Below are 26,489 nucleotides of genomic sequence, written 5' to 3' on the forward strand. Positions count from 1 at the left end.
TATCGTTATGAATACGGCAGACGGCCGAATCCGGATTCGTCTTTTGGTAAATTTATTTTACGAATGCATTACATTTGAATTACAGAACAAGGGATCAATGATGTACATGATAGAGGGCAGCATATCAATTTTTAACGGAGACCAGATGATAACAGCATAATAAGTAATCAAAAGAGGGCGGCATACAGGGTTAGTTGACGGTGCATCACAGTACGGTCACCGACGGCAACCGTTAAAAAATCGATATGCTGCCCTCTATAGGTATAGCATCGATCCCTTGTTCTCGAATTCAAATGTAATGCATGTGTAAAATGAATTTACCAAAAGCCGAATCCGGATTCGGCCGTCTGCCGTATTCATAACGATATGACAGGCCTATGTAGAGCAAGAATTTCCCATGCTGAACTCAATTTGGCCAAAGTATGGACTTGGGTGGGTTTTGTATTCATATATTCAATTGCATTCTTTTGTAATTGCAGGGGGGCAAGGTGGGCACATGGCCCGGGTGTCACCGTATCGCTGTTCTGCACAACAACTATCAAGTTTTTACCCCATTACGTTTGAAAGAAATAGACTTCAGCTATGTACAATAACCAGACCTTTATTTAAAAACTTTCACATTTATTTATAAATTATCAACAAGACCTCTTAGTATAATGCTGCTTAGCCTTCATCTTCAAGCATGCAGATTGGCCACAGTTTGAACATATGTGCATTCAATATTTGTGCAAACAATAAAGACTCAGCTTAATATTGTAATATTTTTCTATTTTACGTTAATATATCAACAGTTTCACAAAACTATATTTTCATATCAATGCAATATTCACCAATTTCCCAGAATTCTTTGCAAATAAACAGAGAGTCGAGACCCAGACTGTTAAAACCCCCCATTTGAACGGCACAGTTAGCAGTTACCAAGCATCTTCATGAATAGGTATTAACCGTTTTTGGAGAATGACGTCATACCTCAATGCACGTGGAACGTGCCATTATTGTTCACACAGCACTATCTGCCCATACACTTGAATGGTAAAACAGAGAGTCCGAGTACAAATATTTACTCACTAGAAAACAAATTTAAGTTGATATTATTCATATCAATTTGTAAGCGCTCTTTAGCATGTTTTATAGCAAAGTCATAGTTCATTGAATTTACAACACTTGTATGTGGCAGCATATGGTATTTACAAATTTGCCTTTGCTCATTCTAATGAGGCTAGTATATGGACAATATAAGTGTGCTCTTTCATTTAATGACATAAAATTTGAACATTTGATGTTTTGACATATAAAATCTACATTTTGGTCCAAAATTATGCTGGGATAGGTCGTTTTCAGATTGACCACATTCGCCTTGCTATAAACATTGAATTGCGTTATCTGTTGACCTAATGAGAAAAAGTGTTTTTATGGGGAAGTGTTAGCATTCGTTCGATATAAAAAAAATCTGATTGGATGAAGGTTGAGGTGTTGACAAAAACCAATCACAGACGCCCATTTGCCAGCTAGAAGCTCACACAGCTCTTAAGATGCTATGCACTCAACCGTGTAGTGTAATCAAAGACTGATTCACTGCGTGCTTGGAAGCTCTTGGACGAAGATGTGTGCTCAGATGTATCGAGGTGGAAACTGTGCATAGATGGTTCATAAGAGAATAGTTTTTGTATAAAAACCTTTCCATTATGTTTGAAACCGAGGTTAATATTAACATTTACAACCGACCGATCGGCTTTTTTTTTACTAATAAAGCTTGAAACTTTAACCATTAAATCAGAAAAAAAATTGAAAATATATTATAGTCATTGCAACTCAACAATATATTTCCAACATACTCCATACCATTTTGCTTGCTTAGGGCTCCTCTGAAATATTTTGAAATAATTTTTCTTTGTTTTGTGTCCACAACATGACCTTGACTAACAAGCATTGCTCTACATTAATGTATGACGTCATTCTCCCAAAAAGATTAATATTTATTCGGGAGATGATTGGTAACTGGTAACAATCTACGCAATGACGATTACATAGTCTCGGTTTCAATCACAGAGACTGTCTGGAATTACTGAAATGTTCTATAATTAAAGACAGAGATAAAAAGAATTTATCGCGTCTAACGTCATCTGTCAATCAAACTCGAGCAGGGTTTGTTTACAAGTGTCGTGATGATGACTTGCTGAACGCGGCAGTTTAACCGAGCGCCTTATTGTTAATTTTGCACCTTCAAACATGCAAACCATCTCAAAAGTTAGCGTATTTATAGTAGAAAACTTTCTTCCGCGAAGGTACCATATGTCAACAATGCCTAGAAAAGCTGCTTTTTGCCTGGTAAAAGTACGTAATTTTTCGCAATTAACCGTGTAAACCAATCAAGGATCGTAATTTACAGTGACATCAGACGCGATAAATTCTTTTTATCTCTGTCTTTAATTATATTATAAAGATGTTCTATTCCTTGTAAACATGGTTAAAAATCTTTATTTACATTACAATGCCTCTTTGAGGATAATTTATATTGACGTTTCACGATTATATACAGAAACCCTCTTGGAGGATAATACTTTCAATTTCTTTGGAATTATTTAAAGTGTAGGGGAGAGGAGGGGACTCGGATAAGCATATGCTCGTGATTGGAAAGCAAATACTATGGTTTACATTTTAATGTCAAGTGAGGGTCCGCCGTGAAGTAAAGTTAATTTATGATTTTAAATACCAGGCTCACGAAGGAAGTAAAAAAATAAAAGTATGTATATATGTACAGTAATAACAATTGGTTATCTTGTCCTTTAAAAAAGATGAACAGGAATATTCATCATTATTATAGTCGATAGGAACTACCTTGTGATTCCTTGTGATTCGACTATAGTAATTTTTAATTTGTCAAAACCAGATAGGCGAGATCTGCTTGTTCTCTGTTGACAAGGGGCAGTCTTCAGTGAACGGCTCTTTTCAAAGCCACCAGTAGGCAAGGGGCGGTCTACATGTCTCATTCTTAGGTACTTTGTCCTGAAGAAGTCAGAGCTACTCCTGACGAAAGCTTGACAGTTCTAAACTTGTCCGACGGTGAACCCGCTAAAAACCCACTAATTGTCAAAACCAATTGAAGAAACTTATTGTTGTTGTGGTGATCCAGCAGCTAATGACTGGCGGGAATTTATGCCACTTCCGGTAGCAATGTAGTCTTACTAGCAGTCTCCAACAGTGGATTGTAAACACGATTTAGATTGTAGATCCCCTCGTCTCTGTTCATAACTCCTCGCCCTATGGCATACCTCCTAAACAGCCACAACAACACACTTTGATAAAGTCAGTGGAACACTGTCATCAAGAAAATAGCAAGTCTCCGCAATTGTCTTCGACAAATTAAAAACTTGATTCTTAAATGCCAAATCTGTTAACCCTCTTTTCAGGGAATATTCTTCATTGTCCATATCATTGCCACATACCACAACAATAATACATTCATATCATCAAGATTCACGTGTTGGATGTTACAGCATCAAGATATCGGTGACATTTTATGAAAGTCTGATACGTATTCGCAAGTATGTATTTTTCTGCAATCCTGTCAATGGAATTGATTTTACAGTGGATTGAAGACCATTCCGAGAAGAGGGCTGCGGAGTGAAGACAATCCGGGAAGATGATCAGCTTGGACACTCTGAAAGAGATTAAAAAAAAAACCCGTTAGATTATAAGAATATCTGTTAGTAAAACATAATTGACAGCAGATGAAACTTGAGTTCCGAATTACGTGTATATTTATAGTTTCGCCCTAGAAGGTGTGATGTAACAAGATTAATTACCATAGCAATATGTTTACACTATTTTTGCATGGACTATAACGAGGACGCATTCATCACCTAAGTATGTGTACATGTACAATCATTGATTAAATACAATACTGCTCTTTTCGAAGATACCAGTCTCACAGGTGCGAGTGAAACATACAATGGATTCAGCATAATGTGAAATGTCTAAAGAATTACGATCCCGGTCGTTATCTCTGTTCTTTGATAGAACTAGCCCCGTTCCACAAACCGCGACGCCTCTCGAACAGCGAGCGAAGTGAGCACCGAGCGTCGGGTTCGCTCGCTATTCGAGAGGCGTTGCGGTTTGTGGAACGGGCTAGTTCTATTCTTTGACAGCGTAACGACTAGTGCAGAGCAATATAAACTCCTCAACATTCTGTTTGAGACCCCACTACATTCACAAGACGTGTACTCAGTCGTGCAAAATGTGATTGTGTCAACTGTGGTGTCATTATAAAGGGAAATACCGTAGCTATCCATTGATATGAAACACGATATGAACGTGTCACAAATAGTCTGAGATATAGATGCTTGAAAAAACTTTCCAAACTCTTGTTGAGGAGTTAACTAGTATTCAAAAATAGTGTAAACCTATTCCTGTGGTAATTAATCCTGTTACATCACTACTTCTATGGTGAATTAGCTGTGTTAATCTACAGTAAGCCCAAAAATTAAGGTACCAGTTGTGTTCACCTCTGCATATCCTAAATTAAGACAAATATATCAAAATTAAAACAAGCAGCCAATATCTGTACTCTATAGCTCTGATTTAAGACCTCATTTGTTGAAAGTGGTTGAGAATTAAAGAAACAGTGATCTAAAACCTAATGAAGAAACGAAATCAAAAGTTGCACTTCTGTGTTCTAATCAATGAAAGCACGACGCTAGTTTTGGTTTTAACGTGCTAATCAATGGAAGCAGAGCACTAGTTCTCTTCTTCGTGAACGCTTTGTGTATAAATCAATAGGGCATGATGCTGATGCAAAAAAATCTCATCGCGAACATTTTTCGGGGCCCTCCCTTTACAGACCTCAAAAATGTCAGGGCCCCCCTTTTTTTGCATCAGGCCCCCTTACAAGTGTTTGTGAACGGTCCCTAATGGCTGGTGGTTCCAATTATGACATATCTGTCTTTGTTTAGGATATACAGGGGTGAACATAACTGGTACCTTAATTCTTTGGTTTACTGTATATTGTTCTGTTGTAAATAATAACGACAATAATGGCGGGATAATTCCGTGGGAATAATACTTACAACAGACGAGTGTCTTAGCTTCCCATATCGGTGCTTCTTTACCCGTATGCTTGCCTTCCCTTGTCGTACAGTAACACCTGAAATAAGACAATAATTATGACGACAATAATTATAAAACATTTTGATTTTCTTTTGCTCATTTGAAAAGGTAGTTAACATCAAACACACTTTAAGTTGTTACTCTTATGTCTATAGTTAAATTGTAAATATCATATAACCAATGTCTTACTCTGTTTCTAAAAATTTAAAAACAAATTCTGCCACTATAATAACACAGTATCTGTAAATGAAGAATTGAACTTTTGTTCACAACATGTAAAGTTGCTCACCCGAAATTATCGGTTGTTTACACTGCCACCTTCGTCAGCAGAATGATCCAGATCGTTGATCGATTTGACGACTGACGTGAGAACTGGATCGCAGACTCTTGCTAAATTGTAGCGCCCAAGTCGATCAACGAACTGGATCATTCTGCTGACGAAGGTTGTAGTGTAAACAACCGAAAATGTCAGGTGAGCAACTTCATGTGATGTGAACAAAAGTTCAATTCTTCATTTACATATACTGGCAAACTGTGTTCTTATGATGGCAGTTCAATTCTTCATTTATTTGATTACCAACACAGGTAAACTTTTATGATAACACAGTATCTGTTATGCTAGCAAGGCTGTCAACTTTTTGGAATTGTCGAAAAGAGGAGTACCGGGACATAATTTTGACCCATAATTATTTGAGCCACGGCGCTCAGGAATCTAAAAAAAAGGGTAGGGTAGGGACAACATAACATTTTTATAATGCGTGAGATTTTAATCATTTGAAAGCTTTATGCGTGACATTTACGACCTAGACGTGAGATTATACTACCTTGGCGTGAGACCGTGAGAAAGTGGCCCAATGCGTGAGACTCACGGCCAATGCGTGAGAGTTGACAGCCCTGTGTTACTTGACCTCATTTTCACCTTGGACTAATATTAAATACATGATGTCAATCATTGAAAATCTGCAATGTAACATATTTACATTGTGATTTTGTACTTTGAAGGGTACTGTTGTTTTATCATGCCCAACGAAAACAACACTTACATTGATCCGAGACACTGTTTGGACTGGTAATACCCATCTTCAGTACAATATGGGAGACGAGCTTCAATTAGTGGCTTCCCTGTCTTAGTGGCTTCATCTATGGCTTCACGAGCAGATTCATATTCTGCATAACAAGGCGCGTCAGTTCCAGAGGCATTTGGGTCATCTCCGTATGGACGAGTACCTGGAGCACCTATAGGTAAGATAACATTCAGCTATTAGTCTAGCCGAGCGGCGGCTAGACTCCTGTTTCCCAGTAGTTTCTTTCTTCTTCTTCTTCTTCTTCTTCTTCTTCTTCTTCTTCTTCTTCTTCTTCTTCTTCTTCTTCTTCTTCTTCTTCTTTCTGTCAACATTTAACATAATTTGCTCTAGCTCCTTTATTATTTGACCGATTATGACCAAACTTGGGCACAAGCTCCACTACCCCAGCCTTTACATTTGACCAGACCCCTTCGGGGTCAAACGTCATGCATGAATAATTTTGGCTAAAAATGTGATTTTTACCAAAAATGCTTCTTCTCCTACAGATTACATGGTACAGTAATGAGATTTATACATTGACCTTGGCTATAGCCGGTGCCTATGGGGTCCTCACAGATTTGGGGTCAAAGGTCATTAAGGTGGTAATTCCGGCACATAACCAAATACCTTCAAAATGCTTCTTTTCCTACAGATTCTATGGTACAGAGATGCGACTGACACATATGCATTGACATTAGTTGGTGTCTATGGGGTCCTCACAGATTTTGAGTTCAAGGTCATAAAGGGGACAACAATGGTTGATCACTGAAAATCACTTTAAAATTCAATATTGTCTGCATATTACGTGCTGTGATCATCCGAATAATGCCAAAAGGGCTCTAGCATTATGTTCATATACGATTGTAATCAGATTTGGCTTAAACATGGAGGAGGGTCTGTTTTGGGGTCAAAAGGGGTAAAATTCTAAAGTTTGTCCGATTGAAATGAAAATTAGTATATGTGATCTTGATATGATTCAAAATATATTGGAGGTCATGTCAAGGTCAGCAGCGGTCAACCAAAGGTCAAAAGGGGTCAAGTTCTAAAGTTTGTCCAAGTTAAATGAAAATTAGTGTATGTGATCTTGATATGATTCAAAATATAATGGATGTCATTTCACGGTCACCAGAGGTCAACCAAAGGTCAAAGGGGTCAAATTGCAAAGTTTGTTCAATTTGCATGGAAATTAGTATACGTTATGTGGATATGATGCAAAATATGTGGTGAAGGTCATTTCCAGGTCATCAGAGGTCATTTCAAGGTCACGGCTAGACTTCGCAGCCTTACTAAGGATGCAATATATCTAGTTTTGATTGTTTTTGTTTGCAACTTGTTTAAGAAAGGAACTATCCGGAGCTATAATCACATCTCGTTATTCATTTTGGCGTTAACGTTTATGTTTGAAGACCACATATCGTCCCTAAGGTTTTGGCTTCCTGTGAGATTTTGAAGCAAAATTGTTTAATTTTGGGTAAAGTTCTCTTTACATCAGCAAACTATGTTACAATAAAATGAAAATAAGGATAAAAAATTGTGAAACAGCCTAAACAGCGAAAATCATATTACAAGACTTATTTTTATAAAAATATAAAAAGGGAAAAATATAACTTACCTCCAGAACATGATTTAGCGCCATGTGGTGCCTTACCAGGAATACAGAAACATCTATAATATAAGCAATATCAAAGAAGTTCAATTACCTGACCTTTAGAAATATATCAGTAAATGAAGATGAAGTGGAAATGGACTACCAACTTTATCCCTTTATATGTAATAAGCTTTGTAGCAGTTAAGATTGCATACACATTGTTTTATTTGTCACAAAAGAGCTGAGCGCATGAGCTACATATTCATGGGATATGTAGGAAATCACCCCATTTCGCCCCGTTTATTTCACTTAAATATCTATATCTCCACTTAGACCGGCATATTATATTTAGACTGGCTTGAGCAAGTTGCTTATCATTGGTGCAATCCGAACATACGTGTGCTTCCGCACTGAATGATTAGTTAATCATAAATTGGCACCATTACAATAGATAGCCATCAGAACAATGAGTTTCTTTTCGTTATAGTTACAAACTGGGGATCAAATTATAATCCACTATATTCTAAAATCATACACTGCCGTCTCAGAACTATGTATGACCCTTGAACATTTTAAAATTGATTTTGCAGAGGAAACCCCGCCAGAGCAGTTCTTCTGGGATGAACCAAACCTGCCTGGTTATCAAAATAATCAGTGACAAGGTTATCTCTGAATTTGATAGGTGCTAATTGATGCAATAACGTTAAATTCAGAGATAACCTTGTCACTGATTAATTTGATAACCATCCAGGTCTGGTTTACCCCAGAAGAACTGCGCTGGCGGGGCTTCCTCTTAAAGAAGATAAAAATAGGACACAGACTTTGGATACTTACACCGAACCGTGACATTCATGGACTCCGTAGTAATCATCACAATAAGGTAAAGGTACACCAATCATTCCTGCTCTACCCTCCATCCATGAAACTCTTTGTAATATCTGCTCCTTTGTCTCTAGACCCTCTGTGGTGATATCACAATGTAATGGTTGGCCTGTTTACAAACCAAAAGACAGATATCTTTCATAAATCTAACACGATTTAAATCAAAAGTGAAATAAATGGTAAATGATTGCTTCTAATTGAAAACCTAAGCGAAAGGCAGGCACAACGCCTTCTCCATATTCTAAATAATTGTGGAAGAAAATTTGGGCATTTCTTCCATGGAAATTATAAATAAATATACTTAAAAGACTATTTTGGAGAGTGGATTCGAGCCCTTCGTTCACACACAACTGTCTGCCAGCAATAATAAAAGAATGGGTCTAACTCATTTCTGTATAATGTGGAGTTGGGACCTTTTTCCACGTAAGTATTCAATTATATCTGACGGTTGTTAATATAGAGTAGACCTACTCGCATACTCCTACTCACACATCATTTTGACACCAGCAAGTAACTGGTTACCAGGACGCTTTTGGATTACGAACACTGGTCTAAAAGTGTTACTCGCCAGACGAGCTGGTACTTTTGGGATTTTACAGGCCGCTTAACGGCAAAAATTACCCCGCACTGACTTGCGGACTGCTGTTAAATTATAGTCCTGCTGTCAAATATTGTATATATATTTCTATTGGTCGATAGCGTTATGGTTCGGCTAACTCCAATGAAGCCGGAATTCGCTAAGCGGAAAACTGAAAGCAAGGACCATCGTGTAGGCTGACTATCCAACGATACAGTTCTTTTAGGGACACCTTGTAGTAGCTTGTAATACATACTTGCAATTATAAATAACATGAAAAATAGGATACCCTGTTCATCATAACCTTTGCAGTTTGCTTAACCCCCTAACCACTGGCTTTCTTACAAATGTTCTGATTGGTTACATATGTATAGTGTGCATGGTTGACCAATTAAAATACAGCTTCTAAATAACTCAATCCTTTCTAGCTCTACCTCCAATCTTACCATGTTGCTGATTGGCTACACATTATAGACACAATACATAAAGAAAATCCTCACTCACATAACACGTCATAAAGCTAAACCTCCTTAATATGTTATGACAATTTGATTGACAAGGTTGTGTGCGGCATCTTGTTCGCTCCAATTCGATACCGCATTTGTATTATTACTACAAGCTCTAGATTGACACAGATTGTATATAATATGGTGCATTTTCAAAAGTTGCAAGTCAAACTCTCACGGATTCTAGGCAAGGCCAAGCTCGATTGCCCGCGAAGAACCCCTTTCGACTATCTCAACTGCCCGGTTTATTCAATTATTAATATGAAACACATCGATCGATAGTTCCTAGCGGTCGTTTCGGATTATGTCATGGTCACATCTTGCCATAACTCTTCAGCTCTGATCTGCGTACTCCTTTTTTAATTTGCAACTTTTACAAATGCACCAAATTTCATGTACAGCCTGTCTCAAAAAAAATTGTGCAAGTGAAAAGCGCCCTCTCTGGCAATTAGAAAATACCGTTATGACATAATGCTTACATCAACGTCAAGGGCGTAGTCTTAGCTCTCAAATGTTGTTTGTACTGTTCAATTTGCTTGTTTTAATCTCGAGATATGTTTAGTTAAAGACGAAAGGGTAAAATCACAATTGTGCCACTTTTACTAGGAAGAGGGCTTTACATGTAACAGTGATAGCATCAAGTTTATCAAGAGTTCTTTCGTGAAATCAAAAGAATGCATCAATTACACAATACAAAATTGTTTGACTGTTTGGACTGTTTTATCATGATGCATGAATGATGATTCCCTTTTTACACTTAAAAGTGATGAAAAGATAAATAAATATTTCACATTCTGCTGTAAAAATTAAATACATGTGCATGTCAATGATTTTATCATGGTAAATGCTGTTCTCTTAGCCACTTAAGACATGTTAAAAGACAAACAAATATTGCGCACTTATACATGTTATATGTTAATGAACGCGTATTATTTGGGAGAGATATTAGACAAAATAATGCACGAGTGCTGATGTTGATGCGTCTAATGCATGCGCCCCGAAAGGAGGAGTGCGTTAGACGCATCAACATCAGCAATCATTGATTTACATGCACAGCTCTCTTCCCTAGTAAAAGTGGCACAATTGTGATTTTACCCTTACGTTGTTAAATAAACATATCTCAAAATTGGAACAAGCAAATTGAACAGAACAAACGGCATTTGAGAGCTAAGACTGCGCCCGTGACGTTAATGTAAGCATTATGTCACAACGCTATTCTCTAATTGCCATAGAGGGCGCTTTTCACTTGCACAATTTTTTTTTGAGACAGGCTGTATTGGTATCAATCTTTGTCAATTTAGAGCTTTTGGTAGCAAATATGGTATCAAATTGGAGCTAACAAGATGATACACACGATTGTATCATTCAAATCGTCAAAACATAGGTAGATTTAGATATACGACAGGTAACATAAGTGAGAACTTTCTTCTTGTGTTATGTTTATCATAATAGTCTACTAGTATCCCATCAGCAGGTTGTAAACCATCAGCGGGTAGTATAGAGTTCTGCCGTCACAATCCATTCATTTAAGCCTTTTTAAAGCTTAAATGAATGTATTGTGACAGCAGAACTAAACAATTAAAATTGTTTAATAGCCTATTGTTAAACGTTACCTGCTACTGGTACAGGTGGAGTAAAGAATGCATCAGGAGGGTCAGAAAACCTCCCAATACCACTGCCGTGTCTGGGAGCAACTCTGACGTGGTATGGTGAGTCACCATTCAAACCCTCTATCGTGGCTTTGGGCATATCTCCATCGATGAGGATTCTTTTGAATTCGCTTCTTGATGTGACGTAATATCCTTCGGTGTATTCAAGTACGTAACCTAGAAAGCGGAATATTAAACAATTTTTTATTTACCATGTTTACATCTTGCCGTGATTTAATAGTGTATTTACTATGCAAATAATCACTTCCCTTGCTCCACAGTGTAATGGGAACTAACCCTTTGTATGCTAAATAGCTTTCCCAATTTTACGTGGTGAAGGCCACACTCGTCATACCTCAGTAAACATCAAAAGAGGAGCTAGAATTTAATTTAAAAGAATTTCTAGTGTATGTATTTATGTGTATAATATTTGTGTATTTGCCAAATGACCAATATTTAAGAATATAGCAAGGTACCTTTAGGGAAAATAGCCGGATGGTGTCCAAATTTAGCTAGAATATGCCTTATGGTCGATACTATCGAGTGAATTTTTGATATTTTTATGAATGAACTGTAGTATGAATGGCAGCACGCCGGCATCCACATCCACATTCACTACGAAACAGTGAAATGCTTGGTTGAAATTACATCAGGTACCTGTGTCGTTTTTTTAAATTTTTTTATTGTTTTTTGCATGTAATATGAAGATAACATATTCAATCAATATTAATTGTGACATTTTGGCCTGAATACATTTTGTTTAGCAAGATACGGCTTTCGAAAGGAGTGGATACGTACAATTGGCCTATACCCTTGAGTGTATGATTATTACGTAGTCAATTCACCACACATGGGAGAAGTCCTCTAACTTTTTCTAATGAAAAGCTACTGATACTCACATCTTCCAAAATTCTAATTTATTCCTTCTAGGATGATTTAACAAGGAGCATTACCGCATGGAATGTGGGAATTAGATAGGTATCGGATTTTAGGTGTGGGTCCAGAGTGAGGTCCCTGCTCATGCTTGCCGCTACTGATAACTCTGTTATTTTTTTAAAAGCAAATTAACATATGCCCCGGGTATAAGCCTAAAGTTGTATTTATCAAAGATGGCCTAATGTGACTGGTTTAGTACCTCATACATCCTTTTGATTGCAAAACGTTTGTGTCAAGTAACCGTAGTAACTCCGATGGTCTCATATGAAACGCATTCGGGAAGCGAATTCGGGAGAGTGTGGCCTAATGGTTAGGGCACTTGCCTTTAGTGCATGAGGTCCCGGGTACAATTCCCGGCGGTGGAAATTTGCTGTGATTTGACTTGTCTGAATTAATTGGCAACATCTGTAGATTGAAGTCAGGCTTCCGCTCTGGTCCCAGGTTTTGTAAACTGAATGAAATACCCTGAATAAAGATTGTTATCTATCTATATATCTATCTATCTCATGGTCCCGGTGTTCAAAATGGACCCCAATGGAAATAAGCTTTAATATAGCTTTTCTTGGGTTATCCAGGGTTGTCAAAGCCCGAACAAATCAAATTTGTGTAAAAATAGAAATGCGTCAATTATTTCTGAATTACCAGTCAAGCTTAAAGATAGAAGCTCCAATACATAGACCTTTATGAAATACAACTAATTGAAAAATTTATGTTTGGAAAATTGACTATTTTGCGGATATGGCAAAATTTATAATTGTTATGACTACAATATGCGAAGCTTCACCATCACGGACACCATTCACAATATATTTTACGACTCGGAGAAATTCCTTCAAAACTGACCTGTTATTTGTTGAGATGGATTTTCTGGAGGAATCCAATTTATAATAGCTTTTATACGTCCTGGACCAGTTACCATTAGCTGCACTGCTGTCACATCTCGTAGTATCTTCTCACCTGGTACAATTTGAAAATAATATTATAAGCAGATTGTTTTATGAAACAAGAAACATGCTTGAAACTGAATTTAATTTCACATTAAACACGAATTAAAAACAATGTGACTGCAAGAACTGAATTTAGAATCAAAGACATGTACGTATATTCCAATTTATGTTCACTCAATCAGTTTTTGTTAGAGCTCAAAACATGAGGGCGCTAGCACAGGTTCCAGAGTGGTGAAAATTAGAAAATGTCAATGCTTTTATAGAAGTGTAAGCACAATCAAATAAATCGGCCTTTAACACAAAGAAAATAATAACTTAAGATCGGTGACATGATCGACAGCCTCATCCCCCACTTTTTCCTATGAAAATGGAGATTTTGGCATCAGAAGGAAGCTCATATATCTTTCTCATAATTTCTCAAAATATATTCTGTTTAGATGTTATTAATGAAAAAGATAGCCTCATTCCCAATTTTGGTATACCACACATACCGTTCTATGGGCCATTGTGAAACACGTGTTTACTTCTAATATAAAAATGGCTAGTGCAATTTACCCAAAGTAATGCGCCATATTGCCTTTGCTCCAAAGCTGCAGCACCTCTATTATTCCAACAGTCTAATGTGTTGTAAAATCACTCATGAACTTTCATGTTCATTTATTTTTCATATTCAATTATTGTTAAATTATTCAAATGCTTATATTTACCCCCATAACGTATTTGAGATTAAACATTGACTTTGTTGTATATTTTACACCCTGCTACGATGGTACACTCAGTCAGCAGTACTAGTGTTTATGCATGCAGCGCGTGCATAGCTGAACCCCGTTCCCACACACACACCCCCCCTACCGGCCATGCGAAAGATGGATTTTTAATGTCACAAAAAACAAAAGATCCGCCAAATTTGCAAGGGATCCGCCTCACAAGCTTCAGCGCATTCAACGCTACGATAATACACAATGTTAATTTGAGATAGACATTGACATTTATAAATACAAAAATTAAATATCTGCAATCAAAAATTCGTGTTTTTGAACGATTTTGAATTTTATCAATGAAAATGCAGCGATGACGTCATTGGGTTAACTGCTGATTGGTTGATTGCGTCAATGTCTGTGATCTGTGCATGCACGGTACGGTCCGTACAGAATGATTTTTTGTATGGGTAAAATACACTGTGCAACGTGAGGCACAAAATACAATACGAAAATATCTAACCAAATACCTTTAAGTGGCGCACAGAAAAGAGATACAAATGTCTTTCCAACATTATTGGTTCAATATCTCCTGATGCAAAGCAATAGTTTTTGTTCATGAAAGTTCATCTGTGTTGGTGTGAATCATGATTTTGATTTAAATTTGTGATCCAAATACAAGGTAATAATTCCGACCTCGGAATTTTCAGACGATACATGCAGTCACTCACTCGCTAATGAAAGATGGACTACCCTCTGAAAATTCCGAGGTAGGAATTATTTGTCTTTGGATCAATATTTAAAATCATATCAATAATTCTTGTTATTTCGAATTTCCCATAGGTGGGTACATTTCGTAGGCTTCATTGTTAAGTTTCACCTATGTTTGATATAATAATATTGATAGGCATATTGAGAAGCCCGATATCGATATGTAGCTCATTTGTAGAAAACGTAATAATTTACGGAACGTTTTCTGATTTACGAAATATGTGAGCCAGCCACTTCCCAATACAACTATAATACTGGTAAGCGAAACCGCTAGCGGCGCATCGTATTGTGAATCGCCAGAATTGGTAAAAATATCTAGGAACCGTTTTTCTATTTTTTGAATTTTGACCAAATTTGTGAGAAATTTGCACCAAAAATGGTCACAAAATGCTTAATTATCAAAGAAATCATGAAAAAAAGAGCCAGCCACTTTCCAATACAACTATAATACTTACCCGTAAAAACGTAAGCCTTGTCCGTGAATGGACTCTGTGTGTGTCTATCTATGACAGTTTTCACATCGATTTGGTAGGTAGCTTCTGGCGTAAGATATTCCAATGTATAGGGCGTTTCACGTACATTCATGTATTGATAGCTGAAATGAACCATAGATAATAAGCATAATTATGCCAATATGGTTATAATGGTGTAGATTTATACAAGCTGTTATGGCAGCGCGAAGGTGCTCTCGTTCGTATTTATAAATACGTATTTATAAATATAGTCGAAGCATACTGACATTTAGCAATATATAAACAGTATATTGTACTCATTTCCACATGGCTGCAACACATAGCAGCTATTGCACTTACCCACTTCTGGTACTGAGCAGTCGATGATGGTGATATAATAATAGTTTATAATAGTTTTTTATATAGCGCCTTTTCCCAGATCTGGTTGCAGCCGAACTTGGCGCAAACCTATCCGCACTTAGATTGTAACATCCACCAATTATCTATGCAGCTCCCAAAATTCCATTGGTGAAGGAAGTTTTTGATAACCAAACAATTATTCACCGATTTTTTAAAGCAGGAGGAACCCGGAGATTCAGGAGAAAACCTGCGAGAGCGAACATGGAATCGGGATAAACCAAGTGCACATGAGTCCTTGGGCCGCGCCGGGGCTTGAACCCGGGACCTCAGTGGTGCAAGGCAAGGGAATAACCGCTACGCCAACTCGCCCTCCAAGTATATAGAATGAGGATAATGAGGCTGTGTTTACAGACACAAAATGTTTTTACATGAATTGCATAACTTACTTGTTATCTTCTTCTTTTTTGTATCTCAATGTATAATATCGTTCATCATAGTTTCGTCCTTGAATCGTAGGATCCACAAAATTCACTTTTATGGTAGTAGGGTCAAGAACTGTCGCTGTTAATTCAACAGGAGCTGGTGGTGTATGGCCAACATATCCTGCAACATAAAGTGTTTGGAACGAATTAGGTACTACAATAACTAAATATGATGATATTGGCCACATAGTGCAGGATTCGATCGATTCACATGCGCCTCCAGCGTTTGCTGGGGAGAGGTCAAAATACCCAGTGCATAATGGGAACATGTCGGCATCCAAAGCCAACGCATGGGCGTCAATCCGTGTGGGGGGGGGGGGGGGCGTGGCCCCCCCCCCACCTTTCGGCAAACTGACCAATTTGTTGTTCTTTTCAGCCATTTTTTGACAATTCAGACCGAATGTCCCCCACACACATAATATGTGAATAAAAATTTGGACGGGTAAGCGCAACCGCTAATCGGCGCATCGTATTGTGAATCGCCAGAATATCTAGGAACCGTTTTTCTATTTTTTGAATTTTGACCAAATTTGTGAGAAATTCGCACCAAAAATGGTCTCAAGGACAATATTGTTCAAGGTTGCGCCGCAGGCTTACAAAGAAACAATAGCAATCAAGCTTAAACTTTAAATTAGCACCCGATAGAGGGCAGGGCCTGAAGAATGAGGGCAATTATGGTGTAAATATTTAACGGAATAAACTGCATAATCATATTATTTAGATTTATTCCGTTAAAAATCATATTTTAACTTATCAAATTACTAGTTTTTATATTCTATGGTGTCAAATATTTAATATGTGATCCTGTCTTCTGGAGTACAAGAGTATACTCTCACATGATACTTAATATGTGATCCTAATACAGTATCTCATATTAGTTTTCATGTTCTCCTACCCACTATGGGTGGTGCAACACTATCGTATGTGCCACTTACGATAGTCTTGCACGCTAATTTTGTTTTTCCATCTGACTGTGATGCTTTCGACTGCAGGCGTTGTCCCCAAGCAGGGTAAGTTCATAGCTCCCATGGCTGGTAATAGAGACGACAAATCCAGTGTTTTTATTCTTAGATTCAGTAATAAATCTTGAGAGATAACATTAGGGCAAAAGGTGTCTACCTATTATATTATGTGCCTAATTAAATTAACAGTTGTTAAATAACATAAAATGACAGATACTGGCAATTTGAGCCGATGTTACGAATATCCTAATTTAACAGTCAATGTTACACTATCGTATGTGGCACATACGATAGTGTTGCACTCTACACTAATTTCTATTTGAGTGCAACACTATCGTAAGTGGCACTTACGACATCTTAATCAGTAAATAATTCATCTATTTATTAACTTTAACACCATTTATTATAGTTCCCATGTCATTTTATGGCTACTTGGAAACAAACGGCTACGCAAAACACAAATATGCTCCTCCTGTAAAACTGGATAGTGTAGCACTCTGGCGACGATTTTTTTTGGAATATTGGGCCAGAAAGGAGCATTTTGGCCCAAATTTGACCTCACAGATGAATTTAACAAGTCTTTGCCATTCTAAATCAGGTGTATATTTTTATATACTTTAGAACGACAATTCGTCGGCTGTATTCCATAGTGGCGTATAGTGAGGCATCGCGAATAAACAACTTTTCGAGAAAATCGGGTTTGAAGAAATACCAATTTAAAATCGAGTTGTGTAAATCAGATATTCATCATATTTTGTAAATAATGTGAAACTTCGGTAGTTAACTAAATAGAGTTTATTTCTAACAAGTATTATTTTCAGGTGACCAACTTTGGAATTAAAAGTGCTCAAACCCATTACAGGTGAGCGTAGAAACAAATTCAAAGTATAGACCTCTGGAAAAGGCAACCGTTACTACTAGTTTCACAGCATACCCTCACTTACGATCATTGGGTATACCGATCATCAGACGGATAATTTGTCATGGTTTCAACTCAACACAAAAGCATATACATGTATATACATTCTGTGGTGTCAAAACCAGGACAAACCTAGCCATTCCAGCACAGTCTTTACTCCAAAAGTAGTCGAAAGTGCTCAACCACTATAAATAGTGGGGGCGTAATATAACAAGTATTATTTTCAGGTGACCAACTTTGGAATTAAAAGTGCTCAAACCCATTACAGGTGAGCGTAGAAACAAATTCAAAGTATAGACCTCTGGAAAAGGCAACCGTTACTACTAGTTTCACAGCATACCCTCACTTACGATCATTGGGTATACCGATCATCAGACGGATAATTTGTCATGGTTTCAACTCAACACAAAAGCATATACATGTATATACATTCTGTGGTGTCAAAACCAGGACAAACCTAGCCATTCCAGCACAGTCTTTACTCCAAAAGTAGTCGAAAGTGCTCAACCACTATAAATAGTGGGGGCGTAATATAACAAGTATTATTTTCAGGTGACCAACTTTGGAATTAAAAGTGCTCAAACCCATTACAGGTGAGCGTAGAAACAAATTCAAAGTATAGACCTCTGGAAAAGGCAACCGTTACTACTAGTTTCACAGCATACCCTCACTTACGATCATTGGGTATACCGATCATCAGACGGATAATTTGTCATGGTTTCAACTCAACACAAAAGCATATACATGTATATACATTCTGTGGTGTCAAAACCAGGACAAACCTAGCCATTCCAGCACAGTCTTTACTCCAAAAGTAGTCGAAAGTGCTCAACCACTATAAATAGTGGGGGCGTAATATAACAAGTATTATTTTCAGGTGACCAACTTTGGAATTAAAAGTGCTCAAACCCATTACAGGTGAGCGTAGAAACAAATTCAAAGTATAGACCTCTGGAAAAGGCAACCGTTACTACTAAACTGCTCAAATAAAGAAAGTCCGCAGTCATGTAACCCGTTCTACATCGAAACCTGATCTTGTTATGACAATTTGATTGATAAAGGCGTGTGCAGAATTTGGTTAGCTCCAATTTGATACCACATTTGCTACCCAAAACTCTAAATTCACAGAGATTGATACCTGTATATGAAATTTGGTGCATTTTCAAAAGTTGCAAATTAAAAACGGAGCACGCGGATCTGTAGGTGAATGGCAGAGTACGACCATTAACATAGCCCGAAACAACCGCTAGGTCATATCGATCGCATCGTGCCCTAGTATTCATCAGTAAAGTACTGTAACAATCCATGCGTTTTAAATTAACAATTGAATAAAGCGCGCACTTCGGATAGTCGACATGGGTTCATCGTGGGCAAACAAGCTTGACCACATTGCCACGCTAAGCAATTTCGACCGCGTGTATCGTTTTGATTTGCAACTTTTGAAAATGCACCAAATGCCATAAACTGGTATCACTCCTTGTTACTGTTGAGTGTTTGGTAGTAAATTTGGTATCAAATTAGAGCTAACAAGATCCCGCACACGACCGTATCAATCAAATTGTCATAACAAGATCAGGTTTTGAAGTAGGACGAGTTACATGACTGCGGACTTTCTTTCTTTGAGCAGTTTAGTTTCACAGCATACCCTCACTTACGATCATTGGGTATACCGATCATCAGACGGATAATTTGTCATGGTTTCAACTCAACACAAAAGCATATACATGTATATACATTCTGTGGTGTCAAAACCAGGACAAACCTAGCCATTCCAGCACAGTCTTTACTCCAAAAGTAGTCAAAAAGTGCTCAACCACTATAAATAGTGGGGCGTAATATAACAAGTATTATTTTCAGGTGACCAACTTTGGAATTAAAAGTGCTCAAACCCATTACAGGTGAGCGTAGAAACAAATTCAAAGTATAGACCTCTGGAAAAGGCAACCGTTACTACTAGTTTCACAGCATACCCTCACTTACGATCATTGGGTATACCGATCATCAGACGGATAATTTGTCATGGTTTCAACTCAACACAAAAGCATATACATGTATATACATTCTGTGGTGTCAAAACCAGGACAAACCTAGCCATTCCAGCACAGTCTTTACTCCAAAAGTAGTCGAAAGTGCTCAACCACTATAAATAGTGGGGGCGTAATATAACAAGTATTATTTTCAGGTGACCAACTTTGGAATTAAAAGTGCTCAAACCCATTACAGGTGAGCGTAGAAACAAATTCAAAGTATAGACCTCTGGAAAAGGCAACCGTTACTACTAGTTTCACAGCATACCCTCACTTACGATCATTGGGTATACCGATCATCAGACGGATAATTTGTCATGGTTTCAACTCAACACAAAAGCATATACATGTATATACATTCTGTGGTGTCAAAACCAGGACAAACCTAGCCATTCCAGCACAGTCTTTACTCCAAAAGTAGTCGAAAGTGCTCAACCACTGTAAATAGTGGGGGCGTAATATAACAAGTATTATTTTCAGGTGACCAACTTTGGAATTAAAAGTGCTCAAACCCATTACAGGTGAGCGTAGAAACAAATTCAAAGTATAGACCTCTGGAAAAGGCAACCGTTACTACTAGTTTCACAGCATACCCTCACTTACGATCATTGGGTATACCGATCATCAGACGGATAATTTGTCATGGTTTCAACTCAACACAAAAGCATATACATGTATATACATTCTGTGGTGTCAAAACCAGGACAAACCTAGCCATTCCAGCACAGTCTTTACTCCAAAAGTAGTCGAAAGTGCTCAACCACTATAAATAGTGGGGGCGTAATATAACAAGTATTATTTTCAGGTGACCAACTTTGGAATTAAAAGTGCTCAAACCCATTACAGGTGAGCGTAGAAACAAATTCAAAGTATAGACCTCTGGAAAAGGCAACCGTTACTACTAGTTTCACAGCATACCCTCACTTACGATCATTGGGTATACCGATCATCAGACGGATAATTTGTCATGGTTTCAACTCAACACAAAAGCATATACATGTATATACATTCTGTGGTGTCAAAACCAGGACAAACCTAGCCATTCCAGCACAGTCTTTACTCCAAAAGTAGTCGAAAGTGCTCAACCACTATAAATAGTGGGGGCGTAATATAACAAGTATTATTTTCAGGTGACCAACTCTGGAATTAAAAAGTGCTCAAACCCATTACAGGTGAGCGTAGAAACAAATTCAAAGTATAGACCTCTGGAAAAGGCAACCGTTACTACTAGTTTCACAGCATACCCTCACTTACGATCATTGGGTATACCGATCATCAGACGGATAATTTGTCATGGTTTCAACTCAACACAAAAGCATATACATGTATATACATTCTGTGGTGTCAAAACCAGGACAAACCTAGCCATTCCAGCACAGTCTTTACTCCAAAAGTAGTCGAAAGTGCTCAACCACTATAAATAGTGGGGCGTAATATAACAAGTATTATTTTCAGGTGACCAACTTTGGAATTAAAAGTGCTCAAACCCATTACAGGTGAGCGTAGAAACAAATTCAAAGTATAGACCTCTGGAAAAGGCAACCGTTACTACTAGTTTCACAGCATACCCTCACTTACGATCATTGGGTATACCGATCATCAGACGGATAATTTGTCATGGTTTCAACTCAACACAAAAGCATATACATGTATATACATTCTGTGGTGTCAAAACCAGGACAAACCTAGCCATTCCAGCACAGTCTTTACTCCAAAAGTAGTCGAAAGTGCTCAACCACTATAAATAGTGGGGGCGTAATATAACAAGTATTATTTTCAGGTGACCAACTTTGGAATTAAAAGTGCTCAAACCCATTACAGGTGAGCGTAGAAACAAATTCAAAGTATAGACCTCTGGAAAAGGCAACCGTTACTACTAGTTTCACAGCATACCCTCACTTACGATCATTGGGTATACCGATCATCAGACGGATAATTTGTCATGGTTTCAACTCAACACAAAAGCATATACATGTATATACATTCTGTGGTGTCAAAACCAGGACAAACCTAGCCATTCCAGCACAGTCTTTACTCCAAAAGTAGTCGAAAGTGCTCAACCACTATAAATAGTGGGGGCGTAATATAACAAGTATTATTTTCAGGTGACCAACTTTGGAATTAAAAGTGCTCAAACCCATTACAGGTGAGCGTAGAAACAAATTCAAAGTATAGACCTCTGGAAAAGGCAACCGTTACTACTAGTTTCACAGCATACCCTCACTTACGATCATTGGGTATACCGATCATCAGACGGATAATTTGTCATGGTTTCAACTCAACACAAAAGCATATACATGTATATACATTCTGTGGTGTCAAAACCAGGACAAACCTAGCCATTCCAGCACAGTCTTTACTCCAAAAGTAGTCGAAAGTGCTCAACCACTATAAAGAGCGACACGTAATATAACAAGTATTATTTTCAGGTGACCAACTTTGGAATTAAAAGTGCTCAAACCCATTACAGGTGAGCGTAGAAACAAATTCAAAGTATAGACCTCTGGAAAAGGCAACCGTTACTACTAGTTTCACAGCATACCCTCACTTACGATCATTGGGTATACCGATCATCAGACGGATAATTTGTCATGGTTTCAACTCAACACAAAAGCATATACATGTATATACATTCTGTGGTGTCAAAACCAGGACAAACCTAACCATTCAGCACAGTCTTTACTCCAAAGTAGTCGAAAGTGCTCAACCACTATAAATAGTGGGGCGTAATATAACAAGTATTATTTTCAGGTGACCAACTTTGGAATTAAAAGTGCTCAAACCCATTACAGGTGAGCGTAGAAACAAATTCAAAGTATAGACCTCTGGAAAAGGCAACCGTTACTACTAGTTTCACAGCATACCCTCACTTACGATCATTGGGTATACCGATCTATACTTTGAATTTGTTTCTACGCTCACCTGTAATGGGTTTGAGCACTTTTAATTCCAAAGTTGGTCACCTGAAAATAATACTTGTTATATTACGCCCCCACTATTTATAGTGGTTGAGCACTTTCGACTACTTTTGGAGTAAAGACTGTGCTGGAATGGCTAGGTTTGTCCTGGTTTTGACACCACAGAATGTATATACATGTATATGCTTTTGTGTTGAGTTGAAACCATGACAAATTATCCGTCTGATGATCGGTATACCCACCCAGCTAACCAAATAACGTTCTCTGAACGTTCTGAGAACGTATCGTTGACGTTTTCCAGACGTTTTGATAAAACGTTTTTAAAACGTAATTTTGTTGAAGGTTTTCGACGTTCTAAAAACGTTATTAAGAGACGTTCTAAAAACGTTTTCACAACGTAAAGAACGTTTTAAAAACCTTTCTTTCGGTCACCCAGGACCTACAGAAAACGTATCGGACGTTGTAGCACGCAACGGACGTTCTACGAACGTTGTAGAAACGTCCAAAACGTCCTGAAAACGTTATAGGAACGTAAAAAACGTTATTTTGCATATTTTGTTTTTATTGCAGGACGCACTTGCCACCATGAGACAACGTATGTTACGTTTCTACAACATTTTTAGAACATTTTAATGACGTATAGACAACTTTTACTAGTACACTTTACAAAAGTACCAAAAATAATATACATAATATACAAAACTATAGGTCCGGCTCCTGGGAAAAAAACGCGGTCCATGGCAGTTTTACAGTGACCAAGTGACGGAAACTCCGGACGAAAACTCTGTAGTATAAACACGAGAACCGTGTGTAGTGATACGTCTACCATGATGATAGTAATAATGTTTCACACCAGGTAATACGTATGACCTCAACAGTTCCATGTTCGACAGCAGCAGCAGCAGGTTCTGTATTTTACCGGCAGGATATCCGCATGATCCCGGGAAAAATATACACGATAAGCAGAAACACGCCATTGTATGCCTGTTTGGGATAATTATTATGTTTGGTACCTTATAATATAATTGTATCTACCGCCAATACATGTACCAACAAGACACTCGCATTACATTTACAAAGACTACACCACACTTTCCGTTTTCAGAGGGAAGTGGTTTATAGTCGGTAACATAAATCACGGAAAAAACGTCACTTTAATATAAATAGGCCTACCTGAAAATGTCACTCCTTGGAAAATGTTGTTTTGATGATATACATAGAGGAATTATTCCCGGAGCCATGTTTCACCGTGAGATTACGGCATAATAGCACAGTTATGATACATATGTACATACACGTTGTACTGTACACAGCACTGTGCTTTCGGCGAGTAACCGTTAGGTCAAGTTCAACTGTGACATTCCAATGTCTTTCCATATAATATGCGTGGGCGCTATTATAGTCTTGAGGTCAAGACACAAAGTGAGAGTATACGTATAGGCACATATACATCGTTTTCCCGGGATCATTTTAAATCTTTGATCGAGGCTAACTTCCCTTTCACTATTTGAAATATTTGACATTAGGTATATAGAACTATTTATGCAAGAGTATATAAATAATTGACTAGAACAAAATGGCAAAATGCAAATAAACGCGGCATCTTCATGTAATACGTTTATGAATAAATTAAAATCAAATTTCTACTTCTTTTAGGCCTACATTCTATTGTACATTTCCAATATTCTATGGATAAAGCTTAAGAAACGTTTAACAGACGTCGGCGCAAAATGTTTGGAGAACGTTACAGGCGAATGTTTTATAAACATCGCAAAATAACATTAACACTTTATAACGTCCACAAAACGTCCTGTGAACGTCCTAATAAAACGAAATTAAAGCTTCAACATTATAACCAAATCACGACGTTTTAAAAATGTTTTTAAAACGTTTTGGAAGACGAAGACGTAAAAGACCTAACCAGAACCTAACAAAAACGTTTTGTAAACGTTTTGTGTTTGCTGGGCAATGATCGTAAGTGAGGGTATGCTGTGAAACTAGTAGTAACGGTTGCCTTTTCCAGAGGTCTATACTTTGAATTTGTTTCTACGCTCACCTGTAATGGGTTTGAGCACTTTTAATTCCAAAGTTGGTCACCTGAAAATAATACTTGTTATATTACGCCCCCACTATTTATAGTGGTTGAGCACTTTCGACTACTTTTGGAGTAAAGACTGTGCTGGAATGGCTAGGTTTGTCCTGGTTTTGACACCACAGAATGTATATACATGTATATGCTTTTGTGTTGAGTTGAAACCATGACAAATTATCCGTCTGATGATCGGTATACCCAATGATCGTAAGTGAGGGTATGCTGTGAAACTAGTAGTAACGGTTGCCTTTTCCAGAGGTCTCTATACTTTGAATTTGTTTCTACGCTCACCTGTAATGGGTTTGAGCACTTTTAATTCCAAAGTTGGTCACCTGAAAATAATACTTGTTATATTACGCCCCCACTATTTATAGTGGTTGAGCACTTTCGACTACTTTTGGAGTAAAGACTGTGCTGGAATGGCTAGGTTTGTCCTGGTTTTGACACCACAGAATGTATATACATGTATATGCTTTTGTGTTGAGTTGAAACCATGACAAATTATCCGTCTGATGATCGGTATACCCAATGATCGTAAGTGAGGGTATGCTGTGAAACTAGTAGTAACGGTTGCCTTTTCCAGAGGTCTATACTTTGAATTTGTTTCTACGCTCACCTGTAATGGGTTTGAGCACTTTTAATTCCAAAGTTGGTCACCTGAAAATAATACTTGTTATATTACGCCCCCACTATTTATAGTGGTTGAGCACTTTCGACTACTTTTGGAGTAAAGACTGTGCTGGAATGGCTAGGTTTGTCCTGGTTTTGACACCACAGAATGTATATACATGTATATGCTTTTGTGTTGAGTTGAAACCATGACAAATTATCCGTCTGATGATCGGTATACCCAATGATCGTAAGTGAGGGTATGCTGTGAAACTAGTAGTAACGGTTGCCTTTTCCAGAGGTCTATACTTTGAATTTGTAGAGTTTATTTCTATATATTTTTCAAAGTAAATAAATACATAATATTGTTGGTAAACTGACAACAATAAGTATAAAACTATACGTCACTATGGAAAACACGCAAAACGCAATACCCTAACCTAATGTTAACCGTACGCCACCTCGATCGCCGTGTAATCCCTATGGCGTTACTTTTCGTCGTCTTCATTCCATAGTGGCGTATAGGTCACGATACGTCACTATGACATGTAGCGAGGTATACGCCACTATGACATACAAAGTTTTTTATTTTTGCCGATATTTCTTAATTATAAAATGTGTATACAAAGTGGCGTATGGTCGATACGCCACTGTGGAATACAAAAAATGTCACTTTTTAACTATACGCCATATTTAATTAATTAATTACTAATTCATTAGCTAATTATGACTGATGAGACTTAGAAAAAATGAAAGAGAACGTCATTAAAAACATATGTGCCAATTTTCAAAAATATGACCAAAAATCACTATACGCCACTATGGAATACAGCCGACGAATTTAGCAGTTATGAGGCCCGAAAATTTCCATAATTTCAGGGTTAAGACCAACCTTAAACCATTTCCTACTAAGTATTTATTTTAAAAAGTACACTGCATTACTT

At 37.6% G+C, this 26,489-nt stretch overlaps 1 protein-coding gene across 1 annotated transcript in view; it reads right to left on the bottom strand.

The window, feature by feature from the left end:
- Positions 1-585: 585 nt before the first annotated feature.
- LOC140143002 (fibronectin-like) overlaps positions 586-26,489 on the bottom strand; it is a 55,921-nt gene continuing 30,017 nt past the window's right edge. The window contains exons 15-23 of the mRNA XM_072165029.1: positions 15,983-16,139; positions 15,180-15,319; positions 13,152-13,265; positions 11,337-11,549; positions 8,593-8,749; positions 7,783-7,835; positions 6,150-6,342; positions 5,067-5,143; positions 586-3,661 (exon numbers count right to left, since the gene is read on the bottom strand). Of these exons, the coding sequence (XP_072021130.1) occupies positions 3,660-3,661; positions 5,067-5,143; positions 6,150-6,342; positions 7,783-7,835; positions 8,593-8,749; positions 11,337-11,549; positions 13,152-13,265; positions 15,180-15,319; positions 15,983-16,139 (1,106 nt within the window). The 3' untranslated portion in view covers positions 586-3,659. The remainder of the gene's footprint in view (positions 3,662-5,066; positions 5,144-6,149; positions 6,343-7,782; positions 7,836-8,592; positions 8,750-11,336; positions 11,550-13,151; positions 13,266-15,179; positions 15,320-15,982; positions 16,140-26,489) is intronic.

This window comes from Amphiura filiformis, chromosome 20 (assembly GCF_039555335.1).
Source record: "Amphiura filiformis chromosome 20, Afil_fr2py, whole genome shotgun sequence".
Classification (NCBI taxonomy): domain Eukaryota; kingdom Metazoa; phylum Echinodermata; class Ophiuroidea; order Amphilepidida; family Amphiuridae; genus Amphiura; species Amphiura filiformis.